This window comes from Panulirus ornatus, chromosome 59 (genome assembly GCF_036320965.1).
Source record: "Panulirus ornatus isolate Po-2019 chromosome 59, ASM3632096v1, whole genome shotgun sequence".
Lineage (NCBI taxonomy): Eukaryota > Metazoa > Arthropoda > Malacostraca > Decapoda > Palinuridae > Panulirus > Panulirus ornatus.
The window spans coordinates 5839019-5865264 of record NC_092282.1 but is presented as its reverse complement, the minus strand read 5'-3'; the positions used below and the strand labels follow the sequence as shown (position 1 = coordinate 5865264).

The 26246-nt window shown below is 42.0% G+C and overlaps 1 protein-coding gene across 2 annotated transcripts in view; it reads right to left on the bottom strand.

The window, feature by feature from the left end:
- The window catches only part of LOC139767252 (LIM/homeobox protein Lhx1-like), a 202272-nt gene extending 179311 nt beyond the window's left edge, over positions 1 to 22961 (bottom strand). For both annotated transcript variants that reach the window (XM_071696411.1, XM_071696410.1), the window contains exon 1: positions 22481 to 22961. In XM_071696411.1, coding sequence (XP_071552512.1) covers positions 22481 to 22653 — 173 coding nt within the window. In that variant the 5' untranslated portion in view covers positions 22654 to 22961. The remainder of the gene's footprint in view (positions 1 to 22480) is intronic.
- Positions 22962 to 26246: the final 3285 nt, after the last annotated feature.

Genomic DNA, 26246 nt, shown 5'->3' with positions numbered 1-26246 from the left:
TTCTCAAGGTAAATAGATAAGGCGAAGGAACGTCAAACACAGATGACTGAGCCTTAGAGACATTAATCCTTGCTTGGTCCCTTGCTCTGTTCCTTCTTTTGGAATTTAATACAGGGTGGCGTCCTAGCTACGTGTCGTCGTTGTATATCAACTGTCTGTTATATCTATTTCTCGTATCTCCCTTGATGATGTGATTATTACACGAAACTGCACTTGGGAACGTATCGTGTTTCATTTCTCCGTGGACTCATAGGAATATATATATATATATATATATATATATATATATATATATATATATATATATATATATATATTCTAGATATATAAACGAACGGCAAACAGGTAAACAATCACCCAGCCGAAAAATCTCTAACTTTGGAAACAGAAAATCAGAATTTGCAGCTCCGAATATGTGTTCCCATTTTCTTCCATGGTGAAGGAGGTTGTGAGTGAGTTCAGACGAGGGCATCGTGTGACTCGTGTATCCGCTGATTGCCTTCGTGTTCGACACCCGATCGTCTGGGGCCAGGTAGACATCCACGGTCCAGCCACCAGACTTTAAACTTGAGGTAACGCGAAGGCCGATAGGAAAGATAACAGAAGTTCTAAAGATCGTCTAATATATGCGAGCAAGATGGATAATGTAAGTGTAGATGATACGATTATCTTAGAGAAAGACATGGATCGCAAAAAACTCTAAGTAATATAGACGGAAATAGTCTTAGACAGTCCTAGCTGCGAAACCCTTTTACCTCCTATGATCCCTCAACCAGGGGGTTTAGAATGTTCTTTTCTCAAACAAAAGCAAGCAATATAATCGTCAGGAGAGTCTTCAGATGTCCTTTTACATATTTAAAGACGTCTGCCTTGGAGAAGGCAGCAAACAACCTTTCACCCGTAGGTAAATAGACGAAGTAAACCTGAGGAAAGGATTGAAAACGTCTCTCGCATCGCTCACCTTCAGGAGGAGAGACAGGACCCCCCCCGTCAGGATTTTATTCTAACGAGACAATGTCACGTTCTCTCATAAGTTCTACGAGCTTTCACTTAAAGGCTTCCGGCGCAAACTTTCCTACCCTACTACAGTAAAGTAAAGCCCTTGGAAATCCTCACCTAAGTCAAAGCACTTGAGTTCTGGCTCTTTCCACAAAGGCCACACCCCAGTGGTCGATTCCCGTGGGATTTTTGCATGAAATATTCTCAAAGGCGAAGACGAAGATAAATCTACCAGAATGAAGGCACATGTCCACTCCACCCTGTGACGGATGTGTGACTCTGTTTGCCCAGTGCGTGTCGTCTGACGTTACGAACTGCATTAAACAAGTTCTGTCAATATTGATTTAGAACAAATCCCTTTCCTCAGTATTTCATAAGCTGTTGGAACATACACCCTCACCTCGTCGTCAAAGAGAATGGTAACGGGTCGTGTTCATAACAAACAATGATATCACTTACGTTTTAAATCATCTGTGTATTTACATAGTAGGAATGTAAATATGGTCAATTCGAGGCTTCACCAGGTGTGCCGAGCAACACCACATGAACGACATGTGTACACAGGTCTCTGGCCATGAGATAAATCATATGGGATAATACAATTTGGCTCTTTGGACAATATTTTAACCTGCAAGGGTTATATAAGACTTAATCTCATGGTGATTGTACACGAAACCATCAGTTCTAATCCCATTAAAGTGTTTTATAGATCTTAAAAGTCTTATCACTGTTTAGTCTATATATGCTATTCATTCATACTACAAATAGGAATGTTTAGTTCTTACATAGTAATTTAAAAGATTATTTTTTTTCTTTGTATATAGAGACAGACCACTTCTGTGACAGTATGGGGATAGAGAAGGGAGTGGGTGGGGATATAGGTGGAAGTAAACACAACGAATCCTCCAGTGTGTCCATGAACACAAGGTAGATTCAAAGTGGGTCCCGGCAAACAACAGGACTTCACTTCGTCGGAAAAGACAATGATTATTCTTAACTGTGTTAGTATCATGGGTTAACACAAAGCATGGACATGATCAGCATAAGGTGGATAACATGAGAGTGTGGGTGGAGGAAGGATATGAGGAGTAATGGGAGAAACATTATATACAGAAAACATACAGGTGATATGCAAATGTACTACTCATTGATACGTACACGAGATAACGATATCAATAGTGATACAAACAAGGGTAGGAAAAAACACCACACATATAAGGCAAACAACATACAGAATATATTTGCCCCGTTGAGGACGAGTTTGAACAAAGACACGACTGTGAGTAACAAAAACAATATTGTGTACAAATGTGCTTTCCCGTCGCAGGTGAGGAACGCTGTGAGTACACCTGCATTAGTACACAGGTGTGTGCGTTAACATGTGTTTCCCATGAGAGCTCAGTTGCGATTCCGTGTGTACTAACGTTATATTCTGATGTGCGGAACATCTTCGAAGAGGCGCGTCTTAGTAATAACTTTCTTCTCAGTAAATCTCTACGATCAGGACGTATAGAAACCGTTAAGATTGAAATGCGAAAGAAAGAGGAAAGAAAGGAGTGAAAGAGTCGTGTCTTTCGCTTACAGCTATGCTAGAACTATGCTAAATGTCGAAGACTTTATTGCGAAGTGGAAATAGTACAATCACATTCCCTCACGTGAGGTATATGGACATGCCTTCACGTCGCGTCGTAAGCGTGTTACGTCCATTGTTACGTCTATTTAGGCAACGTGTGATTGCTTTCCGGAGAGAAAAAGGAGAGAGAGAGAGAGAGAGAGAGAGAGAGAGAGAGAGAGAGAGAGAGAGTAGTTTTGTTTCCATGCAACATTTGTATCAACATTTATAACGAAAACGGTGACAATCTCCTCTTTTATTAATTGTAATATATAGTACATGTGGTACACTATGGTACATGTGTTATTGTACTGTATAGTACATGTAGTGCACTATGGTACATGTGTTATTGTACTGTATAGTACATGTGGTACACTATGGTACATGTGTTATTGTACTATATAGTACATATAGTGCACTATGGTACATGTGTTATTGTACTATATAGTACATGTGGTACATCTTATCGACCACTAGATAACCAGTAGTTACAAGGAAGAGTGTGTTATCGTATCCACCAAATAGCTATTCAAAACCACAACAGATGGGATCAGTGTCATCTCGTGTGTTGGTTGGCATTGACTTTACGTGACTGGCATCTACATTTAGCCAATGTGATTAACTGCTTACACATCATCAAGTCGTTACCCTGGGACCTAGTTAGCTGGTATCTTCTTCATTCATCCACCACTTACTTAACGACTCGGGCGTCGTGTTTATAATCACCCTGTGGTTGGCATTAGTTGCGAATCTGGCCAATAAAGGCATCAACTTTACCTTCGCGAAGATAGCAAGATACTGAAGGATAACCTGAGGTGGAAATTCTTAAGAGCGCATTAACGCATGTTGTTTCTCCCCTCCACCCCTCCCCCTCCTCTCGAGCGCAGACTGCGCAGACTGGCATACAAATGTCAGGAAAATAAAGCATAAAAGAGAAAAAAGATTTGTCCAGTGCAGACGGCGAGATCAGACAAGTGTCCTTAAGGAGTTCGGTAATCGTAGTCGTCGTCTACACTGTGTTTTCTCCAGTGGGTAATCGTCGTCTACACTGTGTTCTCCCCAGTGGATATACTGGTCGGCATGGGCCCTCCAGAACAGCAGGTAACGGCGCGCTCCTGCTCATAACGAGAGTAATAATATCCTGCAAACTTTAGCCTTCCTCTCTTTAACACAGAGTTAATTGGCTGCAGGTCGAGGGCAAAGACTCATCCCTCCTTGTGTGGGGTCCCGGCGATGCTTTTCGTAGCGTTCCATGTGTGTGTGTGTGTGTGTGTGTGTGTGTGTGTGTCATGTCGGGTTTAGCGGTTGGGGTCGAAGCCTTAGAGGAGGTCGAGCGTTTCCTGCAGGGCGAAAAATTCTACCTCGATCGTCTTAAGGGTTGTCAGACATGCTTGTTCTTCCTTAAGCATACGATCGATGGTACGACCCTCGAGGTGGTTTATACGACTCCTTAGATCTGGCAGTAGTGCTCAAGGGTCGTGTGCGTGTGTATGTATGTATGTGTGTGTGTGTGTGTGTGTGTGTGTGTGTGTGTGTGTGTGTGTGTGTGTGTGTGTGTGTGTTTTCATGACAATCTCAATATGCATCTGTAGAAACACCTCCCCTTTTTTAAGGCCAGTTTGGAACAGAGTGACACGCCATAAAGCTCAAATCTGCCTTATCGAACAAGACAAAAAGCGAGCCATACAAACACTAAATCAAATGACACTGGGGGCGATAATCACATCCAAACACCATTGTAACCGCGGCCCAACTCGATCATACTACACTCTGTATACCTGTAATACCAATATGTTATCCCCGCACATACATACAAAAAAAGGGGCCAATTGTGTGTGTGTGTGTGTGTGTGTGTGGGTGTGAGTGGGTGTGGGTGGGAGTGAGGAGGGAGGGAGGATGGCCTATATGGAATAGCTGTATCATACACACAGGAATGGGGGAGGTTGATGAACATGTGTATTGTCTATGGCTTAGAGACAGATATACGAACACCCTTTTCCATCCTTCGTCTCCTCATAACGTCGAGTTGGATCATCCGAGGTGGTTGCCATAGATATTCATTCATTGATATATAGCCACTACTTTAGCATATAAGGTTAATGTCCTTACTAAACCCACTCTGGTAAATCTGTGTCATTATCTTTCTTTTTTTTTTTAATGTGATGATGTAAAGGGGATGAATATAGACAATAGAAAAAACCTGGAGTGTAATGATCACTACAGTTCATCGGCCCCGAAAAGGAAATTGATCTTCACGTCGGAGTGAAGAGATTAATAACATCGAAAATATTAATCATCCCAGAGATTAATGACCCAAAAGTGATTTTAACACGAAGAAATAACCCTCGGTAAGTCTGAACCTAAAGAGCAATTAACCTAGATTCTGAGAGAAAGAGAGAGAGAGAGAGAGAGAGAGAGAGAGAGAGAGAGAGAGAGAGAGAGAGAGAGAGAGAGAGAGACAGAGAGTAATTACCAAGGAGGTTACTGACCTTAGAATGTAGTAACATCATGATATTATGAACTCATAGTTTTCAATTACCCCATACTATAAAGACTATAAATATATTAATAACCCCCTAAGCATAATAACCTCAAAGAGAAATAACTACATAGGATTTGTAGATGATATCAATTCGTATTGATCTCAAACATCACTAATGTCATGTTATGATCCAAAGACCATGTTAACATCAGGGGAGAGTAGCCCTAGATGAGACTATCATAATTCCTTGAAGAGTAACGACGTAAACTAAAGATGAAAGATAAAATTATCTTGATAAAGCACACAATGATTCCCAGATCATGTTCTACGAGAAGGACTGAAGACCCAAGAACGTATACTGACCCAGGAGTTAATTCTGCAGCCTAGTGATCTCAGACAGAGAACATCGAAGTACTGAAACATCGAAGTCAGCACGTACTTCGGGCGGTTGCTTCGTCCTCCTTTCTCAAACAAAGATGCAGTGGAATAGGAAAACTGGCTGATGCATTGACCTGAGGAGAGAGTAGGGAGGCTCGAGAGCGTAATTACCCGGAGTTATGACCCTCTGCCAGTAATGACCGCTGAGTGAAGTGTTGTCAGAAAAAGAAAAGGACCGTAGACTATTCGCAACATGTTTATGAACTCTGAAAGTAATGACCAACAGGTAAAACTGGCTTTGGGAAGTTATGGTGTAAAGAGAAAGACGACCTCAGAAGAATCGCTGGAACTTCCTACAGAATCGCTGGAATCTCCTGCAGAGTCGCTGGAACCTATTGCAGAATCGCTGGAATCTATTGAAGAATCGCTGGAATCTATTGAAGAATCGCTGGAACCTAATGAAGAATCTCGGCTAATCGCTGGATCTTCCTAAAGTGTTATGGAATCAATGGAGCCTCTGACAGATTCAGTGGAGTATTCTACAGAATCACTGGAAACCCTTAGACTCAGTTGAGCCTTTGCCATCAGTGACTATGTCTCTCAGTAATTTGAATCTCCACATTGATATCTGCTGCTGGTAGTGAGGATGTGGCTCTTGTTGCTGCTGTATCCTCTGCTCTTACTTCACATTGATGCCATTCTGTTACCTGTCGCAAATATTTTTCTAACTACCTCGAAGGGAATGGCCTACAGCACACAGGGAGCTGAAATATCCACTGAGACTTTACATATGGCTCGTCTTCAAACGACACTGCACTTTACTGCCTAATCATTCTAACTACTTCTCAGTTTCCTTTCTGAACACTGTCTTCCCTTCTGCCTCCAACGAGGAGGACCTTTTCATATTTTCTGTTCATCCCTTAACACCTACGAAAACCTTCTCCCTTCTCCTGACGGCGAAGTCGCGCCCACCGCCCGCTTAACCGAAGAAGAGCTGGGAATTTACCGTACGGTAGACGCATTGGTTAATCGCGAGTCTATGGCTAGGTTAACCATATGGCAGTGAGATTTTGACTCATATTCACTGCACCTTGTCTATATCTCCAGTGATTAATACGTCATAAGCGTACAAAGTTTCACCCAAATCCATGAATTTAGTTCTAGGATGACTACCTCACATATGGATAGGATAGCAGCTCCACCAGTGTCCAATACGATACATGAAGTAAAACCAAGATGACTCATGTTAGTAGGTGGTATAGTGTTAGTAAGTGGTAGTGTTAGTAGGTGGTAGTGGTTGTAGGTGGTAGTGGTTGCAGGCCGTAGTAATAGGTGGTAGTGGTAGTACGTGGTAGTGTTATCAGGTGGTAGTACAAGGTTGTACGTGGGAAAGACAGATTACCGAAGACCAGATGGGTCTCAGACGAGGTTCTTCTACCGGGAGATGGTAACGGTAGACTGAATTCCCTGATTCCCACTGACGGAAGGATGATGGCAAATTAGAAATACCCACATCACTAGGAAGAACTGACTTTCAGCTGATCGCATCTCACGCCAGAGATTACCAAAGATAAACAATCTAAATGTACAAACAGACTGACATTTTTGACTCTATTGTCTCCATTTAACATCATAAAGATATTCTAGATGTCTTTGCCTAACACGTGTGTGTGTGTGTGTGTGTGTGTGTGTGTGTGTATGTGTGTGTGTGTGTGTGTGTGTGTTGTCTACCAGCCAGAACTCCTTCTTATAGTTCCATCGTTATGAAATTTCCCTCCTATATCCGTTCTTTCTCGCCTTAACCGGAGCATATTTCCAGCATCCGTATTAGATCACGCTCTTCCTTTTCTTTCCCGTATTCGGATTTTTTTTTTTCTCTTAACCGTACGATGTAGGGCATTAATAATATATGTCAGACGATGACACAACGAAGAGCAGTCACGAATGGAATAATCACCATTCGTATTACTAATGACTCAACTTACCCGACACACACACACACAGGAATACAAACGCACACACCCACTTTGGCTACATCTTATTCAATATATATATATATATATATATATATATATATATATATATATATATATATATATATATATATATATATATATATACACACACACATTCCTATGAGTCCACGGGGAAAATGATCGCGAAAAAGGGAACTTTTCGTGTTTCATTTTCCCCGTGGACTCATAGGAATATCTTGATCACGCGCAAAATTGTGATCCTTTCCAATACACACACACACACACACACACATATATATATATATATATATATATATATATATATATATATATATATATATATATATATATATATATATATATATACTTATCTCGCTGATGTCTCTATAATCATAAAAATACGTCTCGTTTCTCATGCCCCAAATTCATCGATAACGTATCCCAACACCTTTGCCACATCCCTCCCAAAAAAGAAGAGACATCTTCATTACTCCTTGCCTTCGTTTATACCACTTCACATCATTTTCATTGACTCATACCTTTAATTTTTGTAGAATTACGGTCTCCTTCAGCTAAGCTTTTCCTAATCATTCTTATCTCGTTGCAGAAAAAAGAAAGGATCGTGTCACGGTGTAGACTCCCACATGCGAATTTGGAGTGAATCGCCATATCGCACACTTGAAGGTCTCCATCATCTATATTTTTTTTTTCCTTTCCTCCACAACCCCTCTGTACTTCGTAAATACAGGTCCTCCGTCGCAGAATTACGACGCCATAATCCGCATTCAAGTTACAGTTTTATGCAACGGAGCCAATAATTCTGTAACCCTCCCAGGGGGGCTACAGTAATCTGGTCCCCCATCCCCTAACGCCCCACGACCGCCCCCCCAAGCCCGCCCGGCTCCCCCTTCCCTCCACACAACACCCCCCAAAAAAGGATTCTACAATATTACGACGCTGTTGCGGGCGAGGGCTGAACACGAAGCTGACGTAGAGAGAGAGAGAGAGAGAGAGAGAGAGAGAGAGAGAGAGAGAGAGAGAGAGAGAGAGAGAGAGAGAGCCACTACTTGCGACAAACGTATAATTATCCACTGGTGTCTTACGCCACTAAAGTCTGTTCGGTGTTATATCATCTATAATTCTGTACGATAAAGGCGTTACGATCCTTCTTCATGCGTCTATTTTGGTGTTACATCATCCGTAATTCTATGCGACAAGGACGCTATACACTTCCTTCACGTGACTGATCATCTAACCCTACATTATCTAACAGAGAATATATATATATATATATATATATATATATATATATATATATATATATATATATATATATATATATATATATATATATATATATATATATATATATCTTTTTTACGATAGAATCATCGTCATTTATATCTTAGATGACGTACGTATTTCTTTCTTATAGCATCGCATCTTATAGCATTGCATCTTAGGAATTACTATACTCGAGTATTATGATCATGGTTAATATTTGCGCTATACAGTGGCTAGCTATATAATTCCAACTCTATGCTATATATGACCTTTCTCTATGAGCGTTGTGACCTTTCACCAAATTCTTAAGGTTCAAGTCAAGGGTCACGTCATCATACTCAAAGGTTATCCCATCATACTCAAGGGTCGTACCGTCGTCCTCAAGGGGTTAAAATGAGTGACAATATGATTTCCCTATTACACCCTACATATCATTAGGTATGTAATTACCTAGTTTGTAATTACCTATTTTACAGTATAGGAAGGGAATTTTACTCTCGTAGGTCCCTATATCTTGAAATTTCTTTTCCACTGGAGAGAACCCTCTCAATAGGTAGGCCTGGGTAAGCGCGTAGAGTTCACCACGGGAAAATTGTGAGTTTAAGATAGAGGGTAGCGTGAGCTACGGGTCAGCGAATGTTATATGTGTAAGATGGAGTGTGTGCGTGTGTGTGTGTGTGTGTGTGTGTGTGTGTGTGTGTGTGTGTGTTCCTTGATACCATACAAGACATGAAGAGAAGCCAAATAACCCGGGCTAGGGAAGGGGACTTGATAGCCGCTGCCGTGCTGGTTCAGTGCGTCACCGTCACAAACCCTCCCGACTCCCAGGATGTAGTAACCTGTCTGATTGGTTAGTACCTGCTACCTTAGAGAGAGAGAGAGAGAGAGAGAGAGAGAGAGAGAGAGAGAGAGAGAGAGAGAGAGAGAGAGAGAGAGAGAGAGAGAGAATACTACCACAGTATCAAGAATTCTAGAAGAACAGGTATGCAATTAAAACCAATGTAGTAGCATTAGTGGGCCAAAAAAAAAAAAAAGAAAATCATCAAGTTATGTTTTTCCAATGTTCAAATGTATATTGATCTTTAAAAACGTCTACAAATGAATGGTTATAAATGTTAGGAACTGCGACGATGTTTTTTGTCAGTTTTGATGCGCGGGACTGGATCCTGGTGTGAGGGGGATCTGAATGCAAGGCTGGGTGATGTGGCGATTGAGGGTACAACTAGGGGATATTGGGTTCTCATTGTAGAATGAGAAATGAGGAAAACTTGTTGAAATGTATGTTGAAGGATGAATCGTAATTGGAAATCCATGGTTTGAATAAAGGAGCATGTATATGTATACATTAGTTGAGTGGGGTTAGGGCATTGTTAGAGTGTGACCTGGTCAATAAATACAGGAGAGGTTGTTGGATGTGAACGTGCTGAGAGGGGCAGCCGATGGATAGCCTGTCCATTTCTTTGTGAAGACAATTGTGAAAGTCTGTGGTGGGTTTAGGAAGAGAGAAACGAAATATGTTTGAAGGTAGAGGTGAAAGTGAGCGAATGGTAAAACAAGAGTGTGTGCTGAGATTCAAAGGGAAGTTGATTAAAGAATGTTATGCGGTGAGAGCAAACGAAAATAGTTACTTGAGGAGGAATGGGAGGGTTTTGGTGTAACAAAGCGTAAATGTGGAGTGTGTGTAATGCGAAAGATGAGGATGAGAAAGGGTAGTGATTGGTAGAATGAAGAGACTGAATAGCTAACGAGAGAGAATTGGGACGTGTATGGACAAAACCTACAGTAAAGGATTGCGCACGTTTAGGAGGAGTATAAGAGCAAGTTACAGAAGCTAAAAGAGAACCAATGAAAGATGGTTTGAGAGAGAGAGAGTATGGAGGAACTTCAGAAAGATAGAGGAAATGCAAAATGTAATCAGAACATCAAATACAGATGTGGGCGACATTAAAAAGATTATGCGGGTAGGTGATAACAGGCGAAGATATGATGATGGAATTGCCTGAGTATTTCAAGGACTGCTGGATGTGTTAGACAACAAGGAGGAGGATGTATCATGTTTACGACGAGGTGGCATGTGGAGTTAGAGAGCCATAGCGAATGTCACTGTAGCAAGAGAGAAAGTAAGTCGTGATAGCTTTGCATGAGTTGGAGAATGGGAAAAAGCCCCCGACGTAGGTAAGATTACAGGTGAGTTTATCGAGAAGGAGAACGAAAATGCCGCTGGGTGGTTGGATGGGTCTTCCGTTACCGATATGGCCAAGTGAGGTGCCAGAGGCCAGGAAAAAAATGGGAAAATAGTACCCTTTTATAATGGCAAGGGGCACAGAAGTAAATGTTCGAATTACAGAGGTGTAAGTCCTTTGTGTTTGAATGGTAAGAGGTATGTGAGAGTGGTGATTGAGAGGGTGGTGGCATGTGCAGAGCGTCTGATTATGGAGAAACGATGTGGTTTCAGGAATGGTAAAGGGGCGTAAGGACCGGGTAATGATTGGTTTAAAGAATCTGTGTGGAGAATATCTAGAGAAAGAGAGGGATTCTTACGTAACACTTTTGTATCCACTGAAAGCACAAGATATGGTTGATATCGATGCCTTTTGGAAGGCATGAAGAATATATGATGAGGGAGGAAAAGCAACTTAACATGACCAGGAGTTTCCACCTGGAGAGTAAAGCATTTGTGCGAGTAGGAAGGGAGGAGAGTGTGTGGTTCTAGGCGAAGGTGCGTCTGAGTCAAGGGTGTGTGGAGTCACGGTGCCTGTTTATACCATTCATGTACGGAGTTTATGAGGGAGACTACTGGAACAAAATGCAGATAAACAATATCAAGGTTTGGTAGAGTGTTTTAAAGGGAAAACTTGAGGGTTAATGTGAAAGTAAGTAAGGGAACTAAGTGCAACAGGGGGATAATATGACAAGATCGTTTGAGTGAAGGTTTAGATTGGGAGAACCTACACTGTTTAAAGTGTGTCAGATACCTGGGAGTGGACGTGAAAGTAGCTACGGGGACCGAAGTGAATCATAGGATATAAGAGGATTCTGAGGTCTTGTGTGTACTATGAAGCTTGCGAAAGGAGTGGTCGGTGTCTGTAAACAAAACGATGGGAATCTTTGAAGGTACAGTACACCAACGAATGTTTTATGGGTGAGTGTTGGACTGTAGATGCATAGGGAAGAAAGAGGAAGGATATGTTAGAAATTAAATGCCTGAGAATGAAATGAGCGAGACGGATTGTTAGCGTAGGAATGATGGTTGTCAGAAAGAGGTGTGGTGAGTAAGTGCAGTCTGAGTGAGAGGTCCGAACAAAGTCGGTGTTAATGGTTCGACCACGTTGAAAGTATGAGAGAAGGAAGAAAAAATATAAGATATATGCGTCAGAATTGGAGGGAGCGAGGAGAACCTGGAGGCTGTGGGGTACCGGGGCCTGATCTATGTGAATGACTTGGTTGAAGACATGGACTCTTACCTCAACATGCTTGCAGATGACGCATAGATCATGAGGGAAGTGGAAACTGAGGAGGATTGCCTCAATTCACAAGGAGACTTAGACTCAAAACTTGGTTTAATACATGGTTGATATAACTCAACCCGAATGAATGTAATGAGGATGGGACACATTAAAAGAATACCTCAATATGGGTATCATATGGCAAAAAATAAGGTGTGAAAGAGACTTGGGGATATGTAGTTGTCTCTAACCTATTGCCAGAGTTCTACATCAGGATAACAGTTAAAGGGACAAATTATATATTGGTAATGGAATAGCATGGAAGTGCAAGGTTAAATGATATTCGGCAAACTGTTCATATACATTCAAAGAAGTAAAAAGAACTAAAAACCAGTAAGTCCAGAGAAGGGCAAGAAATAACGTACTGGAATCAAGGCGGTTGAGTTATAAGGACTGACAAAAGGCCTTGCATTTCCCTATCATGGAGGAGAAAAGAGTGAGGGGTGATCTGGTCACGACCACTAGGTTATTAAACCAGACTGAGGATAAAGAGGCTAAACTGTTCTTCGACAACTGCAGGGATATAACCAGTGGATATAACATGAAATTAAAGAAGAGAGACTTCTTAGAAATAATGTTAAGAAGCGCTTTTTTTTTTTTAAACAAAAGAGTGGTGGATGAATGGACTGAATCGAATTAGGAGATATGCATACAGTATATAGAAGCTTCAGAACTCATGTGATGGAGATGTCTTAAGATATGGGGCTCAAGGAGTGCAAGACCTCCCCATAAAATACAGATAAGTAATTATCTATATGTAATTTGACATAAGAAGAGGGTCGGAATCTATACCAAGGGTATCTCTACAAGAAACACTTTATGATAAGGAGATTAGAATATAAGATCCCTTCAACTGCGTCTCTAGCATACCGGAAGAATAAAAACAGTGTCTCCAGAGGCCAGAATCCATAATGATGGGGATCATGAATTATAGATTATCATTAGCAATCATGAGCAAGACCTTTTAAAAGGTCACATAAAATTACAAGTGTATGATAATGAGTCTATCAATGTTGAGTCATTAGATGACATTAGGGTCACACTGAGTCATGAGTCACGAGGCAGTGGTCGGCAGTGTTAGTGAGGTTAGACTTATGTAGTTATCAGAAGTCAGAGATGCAAAGTGGTCATTTGGAAAATAGGGTCCCCAAGTGCTATGACAAAGGGGGCCACTTGGAAAGAGAAACAATACGAGAGGAAAAGGATGAAAAAAAGATCCCATAATGACAGTTCAAGTAAGGTCAATAGATCAAGATGATAAAGGTGTACATATCGATAAGGTCAGGTCAGGTCTTCAGTAATTTAAAACAACAGAGGTTAAACAACAGTAACCATTAAATAGCAACAGTAACAAACAATCAAAAAGATATATATATATATATATATATATATATATATATATATATATATATATATATATATATATATATATATATATATATATATATATATATATATATATATATATATAATTCCTAAGTAACAGATGACTGCAAGGAGAACAATATAGATACAAAGGAAGTCAGTTAACACTAGCTATCATTAGCCTCTTAATAGCAAGGTCAGAGGTCAAGAATCTGTAACGCTTCCGTGGGAAAGAAATAGGTGAAGGTAGCTGCACCATTAGTAAAAAGCTAACGTCTCACAGTAGACTGGGTCGTACTGGGTAAAGATAACCCGGTTAGCTTCAACCCCCCTCCTTCCCCTCCCTCTTCCATCCCCCCCTTTTTCCCCCCATGCCCCTACCCCCACCACACCTCTCTCCAGTCCTCAACACCTGTGAAAGCTCCGACTGTTCAGTTTTTGTTCATGTATACATCATCAGATTTTGAGCCACACACACACACACACACACACACACACACACACACACACACACACACACACACACACACGGATACTCTTGCTCAAGATATCATCTTGGAGACTCATGGGAGTGGGAGAAAGTGAGAAAAGGTCACATCTGTCTATAGAAAAAGGAAAACCGGGAGGAAACACTGGACCACAGAATCAGTCTCCTGAAATTATAGTCAGTAAAGGGCCGGAAACGATAACCAGAAAGCAAATGAATGGATTCTTGCAGAGGGAAAACTGCTTAAACGAGAGAAAACATGGTTTCAAGGAATTGGGGTTGGGGTGGAGAGGGTTATTCACAACGAACCTCTTAGATTTCTACGAGAGAGTGAGCTCCGTTTAAACAAAAGGAAAAGGCTTGGTAGAATACCTGTATCTGGGCTAACAGAAAGCATTTGACACTGTAGCAGGCTGGTTAAAATAAAAAAAGAAAGCTAGATCTGCAAGCAGGCATTAGGGCGAGACTTCTTCACTAGATAGAAGATCATCTTAGAGTGAAGGAATAAAGAAAACGTATCAGGCAAAATTCATCAGATGGTTTGAGGTCATCAGTGGCGTCCTGCAAGGTTTAGCTCTTGGATCATTGTTCTTCTTGATCTATACGAAGGATTTACCTGAAGGAGTGGATTCCTACCTGAGGGATATAAAAAGTTAGGAGAATTCCACGAACATTCAAGGGAACCCAGACACAAAGGCCAAAGTTGTTCTGATACATTGTTGCTGAAACTCAACCCGAATAAATGTAAATGGGAAATAGATTTGCAGAAATCTATATGTGAGAGGAACTTAGAAAATACATTTATCCCTAACGTGTCATTAGATCCCCACCTTAGGAGAATACTAAAGAAGATAAACTAAATACCAGCAAGTATTTGAACTGCAGTCGACTACAGGTGAAAGGCAATATTCAGCCAGCTGTTCACAACCTACATGAGGCCAGCTCTTCTGATATGGGACTCATGACGGGTTGGGAATGGCTGATGTCTTTTCCCAAGTACTGCTGATGCACAGAATTCTAATAGTTATCCTAGCCAGATGATAAACATATTGACAGATTCTTTCACTTTATCCTCTTTAGATTTGCTCGGGTTGAGTTTCGTCGACCATGTACAAGGCTAGCTTTCCAATTTGTCTAGGTCCCCTTTTAAGGTGATGCAGTCCTCCTCTTCTTTCACCCGCCACATGACCTTTGCCTCAGCATCAAAACGTATTCCGGTAGGAGTCCATATCTTCAGGTGGGTCACCGACATGGAACAAGGAGAGCAAGGATCCTAGAATGGAATCCTGCGGTACGCCGCTGGTCACCTCGTCCCGTTTAGAAAAGGCTCCTCTGTCCTTCGTCATTTGGACGTGTATGTGTGTGTGTGTGTGTGTGTGTGTGTGTGTGTGTGTGTGTGTGTGTGTGTGTGTGTGGCTTTTCTTTATGTATGCTGTTACACGTCTGCTTTTGTTTGTTTTTTGCTTAGAAGTACGTGCTTCTATACATCTGTCATACTTGTGTTTCCACGAGTATGAACTGGTCTACGTATGGGTTTGTTTATTTGTTTGTGTTTTATGTGTTCGAGTGGCGTTCGTGTCTTATATACATAGAAAGGGATAACCCTTTCTCTCAAAGAATTGATACCTCTCCGTCACTTGTGTCTGATCATTACATAAACCACATCATTTGAAATCCATTATTTACAAGAAGTAAATGTAGAAGTAAATACTGTTTATCTCTTGTTCATCGACAGTTCGCTGACACTCACTAACATAATGGAGTCTCCTCCCTACAATCGCTGTAACAAGCACAATGTATCAACCATCGTTCGACCTCTGAGGTTGGGTATTATGCATACCAAAAAACCCATCGCCAAAGAGAGACGAAGAATATTCTAGTCTCTCACTCATTAATACATGTCACTGGACATTTATCTCTCTCTAATTGCCCCTCAGTTGACCAGTCTGAGTTTCGGTGAGAAAGAATCAGTTCCACTGTGTGCATCTTAGTCGCCTCTTAGCCTCGAAATTGGTTCGAAATATGGAAGAACGAAGCGGCATACGTGCTTTGGCATAGTTAGGTATTCAGCCAATCACGTAAGAGATATCATAACTATCGTTCCTTCCTACGAACCTCAAGGAGGTTGTTATAAAGCTTCAGGTGTTCTCTGTGTGGTGGTGTCAATGCCTGGGGAGTGGGTGGGTAGAAGGGGGTGACAACACATGTTGAATATCAGCACATATGTTTGAGGGATACGTAAGGCAGGAGTGTTTATATATATTCATATATATATATATATATATATATATTCGCGCAAAATTGTGATCCTTTCCAACATTATATACATATATATATATATATATATATATATATATATATATATATATATATATATATATATATATATGTGTGTGTGTGTGTTTGTGTGTGTGTGTGTGTGTGTGCTCTATGCTTTATGTACAATAAATCATATCTTAGGGCTGACAACGTCTGGTTAACTGAGTTTAACATTAACATTTGAAATAGTTTTGGAAATCACCTTTTCAGTCATAAATTTAAAAAGAAAAAAAAAAGTCATTGACCTGTAATTTGTACTTGACGGGTCATGAAAAAAAGCAAAAAAAAAAAAAGAACATCATTTTCAAGACATCTGTGAGAGTTTTATTGGAATGAACCATCTGTGTGTAAAGTGATAATACTTGGTTATCATTATGCTAGTTTGGGGTCTGCCACTTCCAAACAACTTGGTCGACCTACGACCTACTCCAACAACCAGGGACCAGTCCAGGTTGTTTGAGGGGAGGTAGAGACCCCCTTCGAAGACTTTACCAAATATCATTTCTCTTTTGCACCTAACCGTTGTTGGGCAATATTCCATAGAGGAATATCGGTAATATCTGTGAGGGGAAATATAGGATATACTTCAGAGGGTGTGCAAGTCTTTGTAAGTTAATAACCTGATTACTCACGGAAATAGTCAACGAATCAGCGGAGGCGAAATACTGGAGTGATCCATTCGTCTGACGAATAGGTGGAGGAAGAAGAAGGAGGAGGAGGAGGAGGAAACATACCAAAGAAGGAGCAAGGAGAGGAAAATACAGATACGAAGCCAAATTCTAGAACACACACACACACACACACACACACACACACACACACACACACCCAACAACTCTCGTAGATCGATAATAACTCTTTACGTTCGGTGGGGATGGGGGGGATTTGATTGGCTGTTGGAAATTGAGGAAGTGCGTTAATTGGCTGGGCTATTGTTAGGGTCCCACGAGGCGTCACTAAGACTCCCGCCATCCACGTGCTGCCACTGGTTTTGACAGTGCCATCGGCGGCACACGTCTCCCACAACAACAACTAGGAATAAGAGGCACTAAAGACTTGTGCACAGATCACTAGTGGCAGTATATTGACGCGCGAAATTAAGAAAGTTTCATGGTATGAATACAGATGGTTATTATCTCATTTAATATATATATATATATATATATATATATATATATATATATATATATATATATATATATATATATATATGTGTGTATGGGGTTGGGTTGGGCCATTTCTTTCGTCTGTTTCCTTGCGCTACCTCGCAAACGCGGGAGACAGCGACAAAGCAAAATAGATAAATGAATAAATATATGTGTGTGTGTGTGTGTGTGTGTGTGTGTGTGTGTGTGTGTGTGTGTGTGTGTGTGTATTGTGGCAAAAGTCAGAGTCTGATTGAGAGGGTGTGCTCATAGATACATTGGTTTGCTCATATGGAGAGGATGAGGGAAGAGAGATTGATTAAGGGGATCTCTTCATCAGAAGTGAAGGGAAGAAGGGAAGTAGAAAGAGTAAGGGGCCAAAAAGGAGAGAAATTATTTGAATAAATGAGGCTCTGGGGCTTCGGGGCTTGAACATCCAAGAAGGATAAAGGTTTGCATGGTTTAGAATGGATTGGATCGATGTGGTATAGGGGGGGGCGAGGTGTTGTTAATGGACTGTGCTAGGGTATACGAAAGTGTGTACGTAAACGTCATAAAGTTCTCTGTGTGTTTGATGATGGATACTGGGATTTTGGTTACAGTAACAGTCAGAGTGTATGAAGATCTGCAAATGTGGCCATTTGTTTGTTCGTGGCGCTGTTTCGCCAATTCAGAGGAGGTAATTAGGAATGCAGAGAACGCTGCGCTCTCTCTCTCTCTCTCTCTCTCTCTCTCTCTCTCTCTCTCTCTCTCTCTCTCTCTCTCTCTCTCTCCCTCTCTCTCTCTCTCTCTCTCTCTCTCTCTCTCTCTCTCTCTCTCTCTCTCTCTCTCTCTCTCTCTATATATATATATATATATATATACAACTCACAAATGTAATGGCTAAATGAAATTCATATACTAAAATCCATCCACTCATGACAACAAGATATGATAAGTCGTTTCTAATTCTTTTAAATTATTCATGAAAGCTTAGATGTCCAAGCATGCGCCCCACGCAGCTAACGCGAGCCATCTCTGCTTACACTCAAGCTGAAGACATGAGATATGAGAAGTTCTAAGTGCGTAGTAAACCTTTCCCTACAGAAGAACTACGGTGCCATTACGTTTTTTTTATTTTCTTCTTCTCCATAAAGTAATTCTACACAGACACACGTTGAGGTGATATGGGAGTACATGGGAAAGCCAGGTAACAAAGGACCTGAAGGTAACAGAACTACGTGTGAAAGAGGTTAAGACAGTGATTGTATCTTTGAATCTATGTAAAATGATGATCGGTTAGTTTCAGGGTTAGAATCATCCACTCCCATCGTTCCCTCGATCATATGAAGGAGCAACATACAGCCTCTCTTGGAGGAGGAGGAGGAGGAGGATGACAGGAAAGCACTCTCTGTTGTACTGTGATTATAGCCTTCGGCTACTGTTGGGAAAGAGGACTGACGTTTACCCGTTATTCTACAGATGAAGGAGCGAGTGAGCGGAAAGGATTATACACGTGCACTTGACCCATCCCATCTAGATGGGAAGGGAAGGGGAAGAGATACTGATGGAATGGTAATTTCGTGAGGTACACCATCATTATCGCTGACGTTTTTTTCTGGATAAATGAGTGTGAGAGAGCCGTTTACCCGTTTATAAACGCATTAGCGCCCCTGTTGTTGATTCCCGTTACTTCTGGTCACCAATCATTCCCCTTGTTAATATTTAGATCCCAGGTTTGCCAATAGCGACCTTGTGGACGAGTAGTTCGCTTGTTATCGACCAGTTTCGGGACCTCTCTTGACAACCCATGGAGGTAATCAAACGCCCGGTAGTGCAGGTTGATGCATGCACAAAAACAAAGGCCAAATCGACCTCACATGAGCAGCATAACTAAACCCCTTGAGTATGACGATACGACCCTTGAGCACGACTGTATAATCACCCTTGAGCATGACGGTACGACCCTGGAGCACGAAGGTACTACACTTCAGCACGATGGGTCAGGTCAAAGGTCAAACCATCATATATATATATATATATATATATATATTCATAAGGTTTATGGACCATCGCTCTCAAGGGTTGTACCATCGCTCTCAAGGGTTGTACATCGTCTTCAAGGGTTGTACCATCTTCCCTAAAGGTTGTACCATTGCGCTCAAGAGGTTATGCTGTCGTACCGTCGTGTTCAAGGAATTAAGACGCGGGGTGTGAACGTTCATCGCTAATTTCCCTTTTATTCCATACATTCAGCTATTTTTCTACTTGCCAAGATGAACGTATCATTACATCTACCTATCTACCATCATATCTACCGTGGGAATAATGAACACCATAGGTATATAACGAAAGTCCTTTGCGTCTATCGGTGACCCATCTCTACAGAACGTATGTTGGTGCGACAGGGAAGGTAAGACCGACATAGATTTACGTCACCTAATATGGTCAGTTGATTTGATAGAATTAATTGGACTCTTCTGATTAAATCGTTCAAAATTCTTTTAAGTTGGTTATGATTTTCAGGTCGTATCACGTTTTCTTTTGAGGAATTTTACCATGCGATATATATATATATATATATATATATATATATATATATATATATATATATATATATATATATGTATGTTTACTTTAACCTATCCCTAATGAAACAATCTCCGATTTCCTTTCTGAAAAAAGTAATACACAAACGGAAAGAAATTAGATATGTTTCGATTTACCAATTTCCTCACATTTCTATTGAGATCACCGCTGTTATGTTGTTACTCAAACCTAAAGAATCTTAAGCTGAGATCAAATCTTGTCATAGGCTTAGATTCCATTGCATGACATTTCTTGCGTTCGTAGTAGACTCTCACACGGTACGAGTTTATGAATGCCACGGAAAAGTTGATATCGATAACTCACAATACATTTACGTAAATTACTGCTGCAGGTGTACTTGATATGTAAAGGTGCATGTAATGTACTCTGGTGCTTGTGTGGTGAGAAAAAGAAGAAAAAGCACAACATATTTCTTGGCTAGAATTTCTAAGATTTCCTCACGTCTAACTTGAAACTGTTTGGGGTTTCAGGGGTGAGCGGTATATCTAGCCAGTGAGGTAAGGTTTAGTATAAGAGATAAGGGATTGAATGGGAGAACATGGGTTTGAATAGGAGGTTTTGGCTACGCTTCATCTATCCTAAAAGTAAATCCCAACCTCCTGGAATAATGAACATCTTAATCACTACACAATGATATGTGGAATAATCCGATTAATGTCGATCAAATCAATATATTCAGAGCAATACAACCTAAACACACACATTATTCTATATGTACACATACGCAAGCTATCATGTGGAGTCACTGAATACAAAAGTATATTGCGTAAGCACTCACACAATTTCACCGTACACCATGACACCAAATATAGCGTATATCCAACTGCGCTCTTTCACCAAATATATAGACTGTCATCACAGATTCAAACCCTCCATGTCCTACACACACATACACCTACACACCCACCACCACACACCACAACACTACCTACACACACACAAACATCACCACCACAAATACGCCATAGCACCACATGCCCATTGTTAACCTCATCTCCACAACCGTTTGTCAACACAGGCGTATATAAAAACTTCACTATACGCACAGTATTACCTCACTTGCGCCCTCACCGTACATGAACTGCGTAACCAGCAGAGTTAGCTAAGACAGTACACAAGGCCTTCAGACAACAGAGGTTTCCGTTTTTCTAGTCGTAATGTAGGTAGATGGTGATATACGTCAGGAATATCGGACACCGTCAAATATTCTAGAATAGAATATTCAGCTAATATCGCTGGTTTCAGGTCACTGAATCCACCACAGATTCAATGGTGTTAGAAGTTTATACAGTCACTCATACTGAGAAAAGTTTTCTCATAACATATGAAAACCAGAGACGATAACACATTGATAACAATTCATTACTAAACCCTGATAGGATCTGGCATTGAAAATAAATAGCTGATCAAGGGAATGAACTGTGTTCTCGAGATTTTAAATGCCTAGCAGAAATTTATTTCACACAAAGAATATCGAATTAAGTTTAAGTTTACAGAACCAGTTCCTTTACGTCATGCGTTTCAGTCGCCAAGCATTGTATAATCCATTCTAAGCGGACAGTAATTGTTTTTTTAAAATAATAATTTCAGTGTTAGAACTGGGTTTCCAAATGACCTGTAGTAACGAAGCGAATTAAGGAAGACACTAAGTGAGATGAATTATATGGACGTTACTACCATGTGGTCCAGATCACTCTTCTTGTAATATTGATGAACTTTTTTTCATACCTTTTTTTTTTCTTTCTTGTTTCTATGCGTCACGGAACTACCTGCTTACCGCGTCACGAGGAGGGACGTCTTCAGCGCGTCACGGGACGCGGTACTTATTGCGTCACGGGAGGAAGTGTGTTCGGCACGTCACGGGAAAGACGCTCGCTGCGTCACCCGGATGATTAAATTCTCATTTAGACGTCGGATCAGAAACGTGACGCCGGTGTGCGTTTGTTTCCCCGGTACGCAAACGGGCGTCAAACTTTCCACCGATGTCGAGGGATATTTAGACATTATTCTTGGGTTCCGTTATGAGATTTAACATTTCTCTCTCTGACAGAACAATGACTTATGGGCCCAGCGCCGCTCGGGTATGTTATATAAGTGGGAACAGCATCTTCCTGAAAGGCGTTGAAATTCTTACTGACAAAGTCGAACAATTCATATGTAAATTTCTATCTCGGGGAAGGTCACTGGTACGGCGATAATATTATCATTTCAGACATGACCTTCGACCTTGGGTTTTGACCACCTGCCCCTTACTACTGTTACTCCCCTGCTCTCAGTGACCTTCGCAATGAGAGGGCGCTAAGTCTTCCCTGCTAGCCTCACAGTCCATAGATCCTACCTGAAAAAGTCGCTTCTGCAGAAGAGCTTCCCCTCTCGGCTGAAGCACTTGTCGGTGAGGGCACACCCGCAGTCAGCGCAGCGCACGCACTCGGCGTGCCACGTCCTGTCCAGCACCGTCAGCAGAAACTTGTCCATAATAGGTTTGTCGCAGCCGGCGCAGCAAATAATCATGTTGGCGGCTTGCGAACGGATCCCCTAGGGATAGTAGACTCAGGCCATCACAAACCCTCCTCGCCTTGTCTGCCTGCTTTGCCTCGCTCGCCCCGCGCTTCTCTCTCACGCACTCAAGTTGCCTGGCCTTCGAGGCTTCGGGCACTCGGCACCGACCGTCACGACCCCCTAACTTTTACTGTGGTGTGGTGAGGGCGGCAGCCAGCATGACTGTGGTCTCCCGGGCACAGCGCGCGTCGCCAGGGAAGAGGCCTGAACACCGCGCCGTCAGCCTCAGCGCCGGGTGTCGACTCGATCCCGTTCACATTAACACTAACACTAACCCACCTCAGAGCCAGGGCGCAGGCGGGGAGGGCGGAGCCGCGTCGTAGGGCCCCGCCTGTGTTGCCATAACAACCACTCCCGACGCGCCGGGGAGCGGAGAGGCGGAGACCCGGACGCTGGGACTCAGGAGACGACGGCCGCCCATTGGCCGGGCGGGCGCGGGCGGCGCTGACTGGTGGAGGGACGGGCGTGGCCTGAATGGCACGCTGTGCCACACTTGATGCGGAGGCGGCACCCAGCACAGCCACTGGAGGCTGAGAGCGGGGTGTCATGGACGCTGCCGTAACCCCCTCCATGAATAAACAAATCTGCACGCTATAATCAGCAGGGCAGCATGTGCCAAATCGTGGATAACAACATCTTGGCCAAGTGTTGCGGTGGTTGAGGCAGCCGTGTGTTGCGGGTCGCTGGCCAGGGCAGCAGTGTGTGTGTGTGTGTGTGTGTGTGTGTGTGTGAGAGATACACTTGCCCTGACCTCTCTCTCTCTCTCTCTCTCTCTCTCTCTCTCTCTCTCTCTCTCTCTCTCTCTCTCTCTCTCTCCTTCCCCTCCTCCCTTCCCTCCCTCACCCTAGGGCCTAGTGCCACTATGGAGGCTGCTGGCTGGCCGGCCTGCTTGCGAGCCCACATCTCGAGATGCTCACACACACACACACACACACACACACACACACACACATACACACACTGTCTCTCTCTCTCTCTCTCTCTCTCTCTTCCTCGCCATCATCATCATCATCTCGCCTTCTGCTATTTCTTTAACGTCTCGCGTACCATCTCTTGGTTCACCGACGCCTCTGAAATAAACCCAAAAAAATATATAATCCAAGTTACACGCATCAGGCAAGGTATAGGGAGTCTGATGACGTACAATAGGGAGTCTGATGACGTACAATAGGGAATCTGATGACGTACAATAGGGAGTCTGATGACGTACAATAGGGAGTCTGATGACGTACAATAGGGAGTCTGATGACGTGCAATAGGGAGTCTGATGACGTGCAATAGGGAGTCTGATGACGTACAATAGGGAGTCTGATGACGTACAATAGGGAGTCTGATGACGTACAATAGGGAGTCTGATGACGTACAATAGGGAGTCTGATGACGTGCAATAGGGAGTCTGATGACGTACAATAGGCAGTATGATGACGTACAATAGGGAGTCTGATGACGTACAATAGGGAGTCTGATGACGTACAATAGGTAGTATGATGACGTACAAACGTATGAACTGACGTCACCAACTAACTACCACTCACTACGCTTAACGTATGTTTGCTGTCTGACGCTGGATGGACCAGAGTATGCAAGACAATCATTACCAATTACTTTTTTTTTAACCGCTTGTTTTTTTTTTGTTTTCTTTTTGCAAGTAAAGTTAAATGGGTGGTAGTGTAGCTGGCAGAACGCGTTCGAAACACGCTCCAAAGCAGGTGATTTTCGCTTGAAGGCATAACACAACCGAGAAAAGGTATGAACCCTCTCTTTTTTTTTTCGACTAAAGAAAATGAATGTGGGGGGGGTCAAAGTTGTGTTGTTATTAGGTTCAATGAAATGAAAATTAAGAGATTTAAACCCAAGTTGAGCTTTAGTCTTCCTTATTATTAGATGGTTGTGGGTTAGGTTATACTGTTGTTAGACCCGGGGAAGAACAAAAAAGAATGAATCACATACACACACACACACACACACACACACACACACACACATACACACACACACACGTGATGATAAGATTCAAAGTTGAGAGCATTTTCTTCATTCTCTCAAAATGGTTGATATTTTGTGAGCGGAAACCGAAGATTTTCCCCCTCTCTCACTCCTAAAAGGGGGGTTGGGGAGGAGGGGGAGAGGGGTAGGATATTTACGTATATGGATTATAGCAGTTATGTTCAGCGGGCGTTGTTTCAATGGGAGGTGGTCTTTGGGAGAGGGAGGAGGAGGGAGGAGGTTGTTGGTGGTGGGGAGTGAGGGGAGGTTATTTGTAGGGGAGCTTAGTGGGAGGGGGATGTTCAGCGAAGGATGTTTGGATAAGGGGCTACGGGGAGGGAGGATAGGGGGAGAATGTTAGGAGAGAGGGGTATGCGTATGGGAGCAGATCTATGGGAGTGAGTGGAAGATGTTGATAGGGTCGGCGAGAGATGCATGTTTCTGGTCAATGATATCTGGACATAGATAGTTTGTTGGGAGATGTTTGTGTGGTTAGAAATGTTTATATAGTTAGAGTGGGATACTCATGTGGTTAGTGAGGGATATTTGTATGATGTGAATGAAATGTTTTTAAGTAGGTTAAAACATTTTTATAGTTAGAGAAGGATGTTTGTTCAGTGGGTAATGGATGTTTGCATAGATGTTTAGAATGTGTACCTGATGATGGAAGAATGTTTGTCTATTTTTGTATGACTGGGGAGGGATGTTTGTCTACTGGGGGAGGAGTATTTGTATGGCTGGTACGGATGTTTATATGAATGATGGGGGAGACATTAGGGCAGTGGTCATGGTTCGTGAGCAATACTTGTGTAGGGTCGCGATTTTTTGGCTCAGTTTCCCATACAGCAAGGTCGCCTGTGTGTATACAACACAAATGACTTTCCTTGGCCGTGGACGCCATTCATTATACACAATACTATTGGATAGCTGTGCAATCTCATTGTTTATACTCCCGAAGCATTGGACTTAAAGAGGGAGGACGCTTGAAGACCTTTTTGTAGTGTTGCTCAAGAGGGGATTAGATCCTTTCATAGTTCGTTTTTTTTTTTGTTTTTATTGCATCAAGTCTTAAAGTGATGTTTTTGTGATATGAAGAACGTAATTCTGATCATTTTTCTTCGGGGATGCGGTGTTTCACAAGGAGAAGTCTTTGGTCCTCTTTCATTTCCCATCTAACTTCATTATATTTCAAAAAGGCTAAGAATCTCTAGATATGGTCTTCACATTGCATGCGTATCTGTGCTTTAAGTCACGATGGTTATCTGCTGTTACTGTCCAGAATGAGTCATGTGATGGGAACAGATTTTATTCATGGAGAGAGTAACGTGTACGGTCGAACGTTTTCTTCAGATACGAATGGAGTGGATGTTTGTTTATATATGTGGTGTCTTGGATATGTCTGATGTCTAATGTATTCTCCTGAAGAAGGAGAGAACAAATGGGTAACGCTCTGGGGAGAAAGATCATGATGGTGAATGAGTATGATGTGGAGGTCGGGAATTTCTTCCATATTGGAGTAGAATAAGGATGGAATGAGGAAGAGAACTTGGTTGGATGAG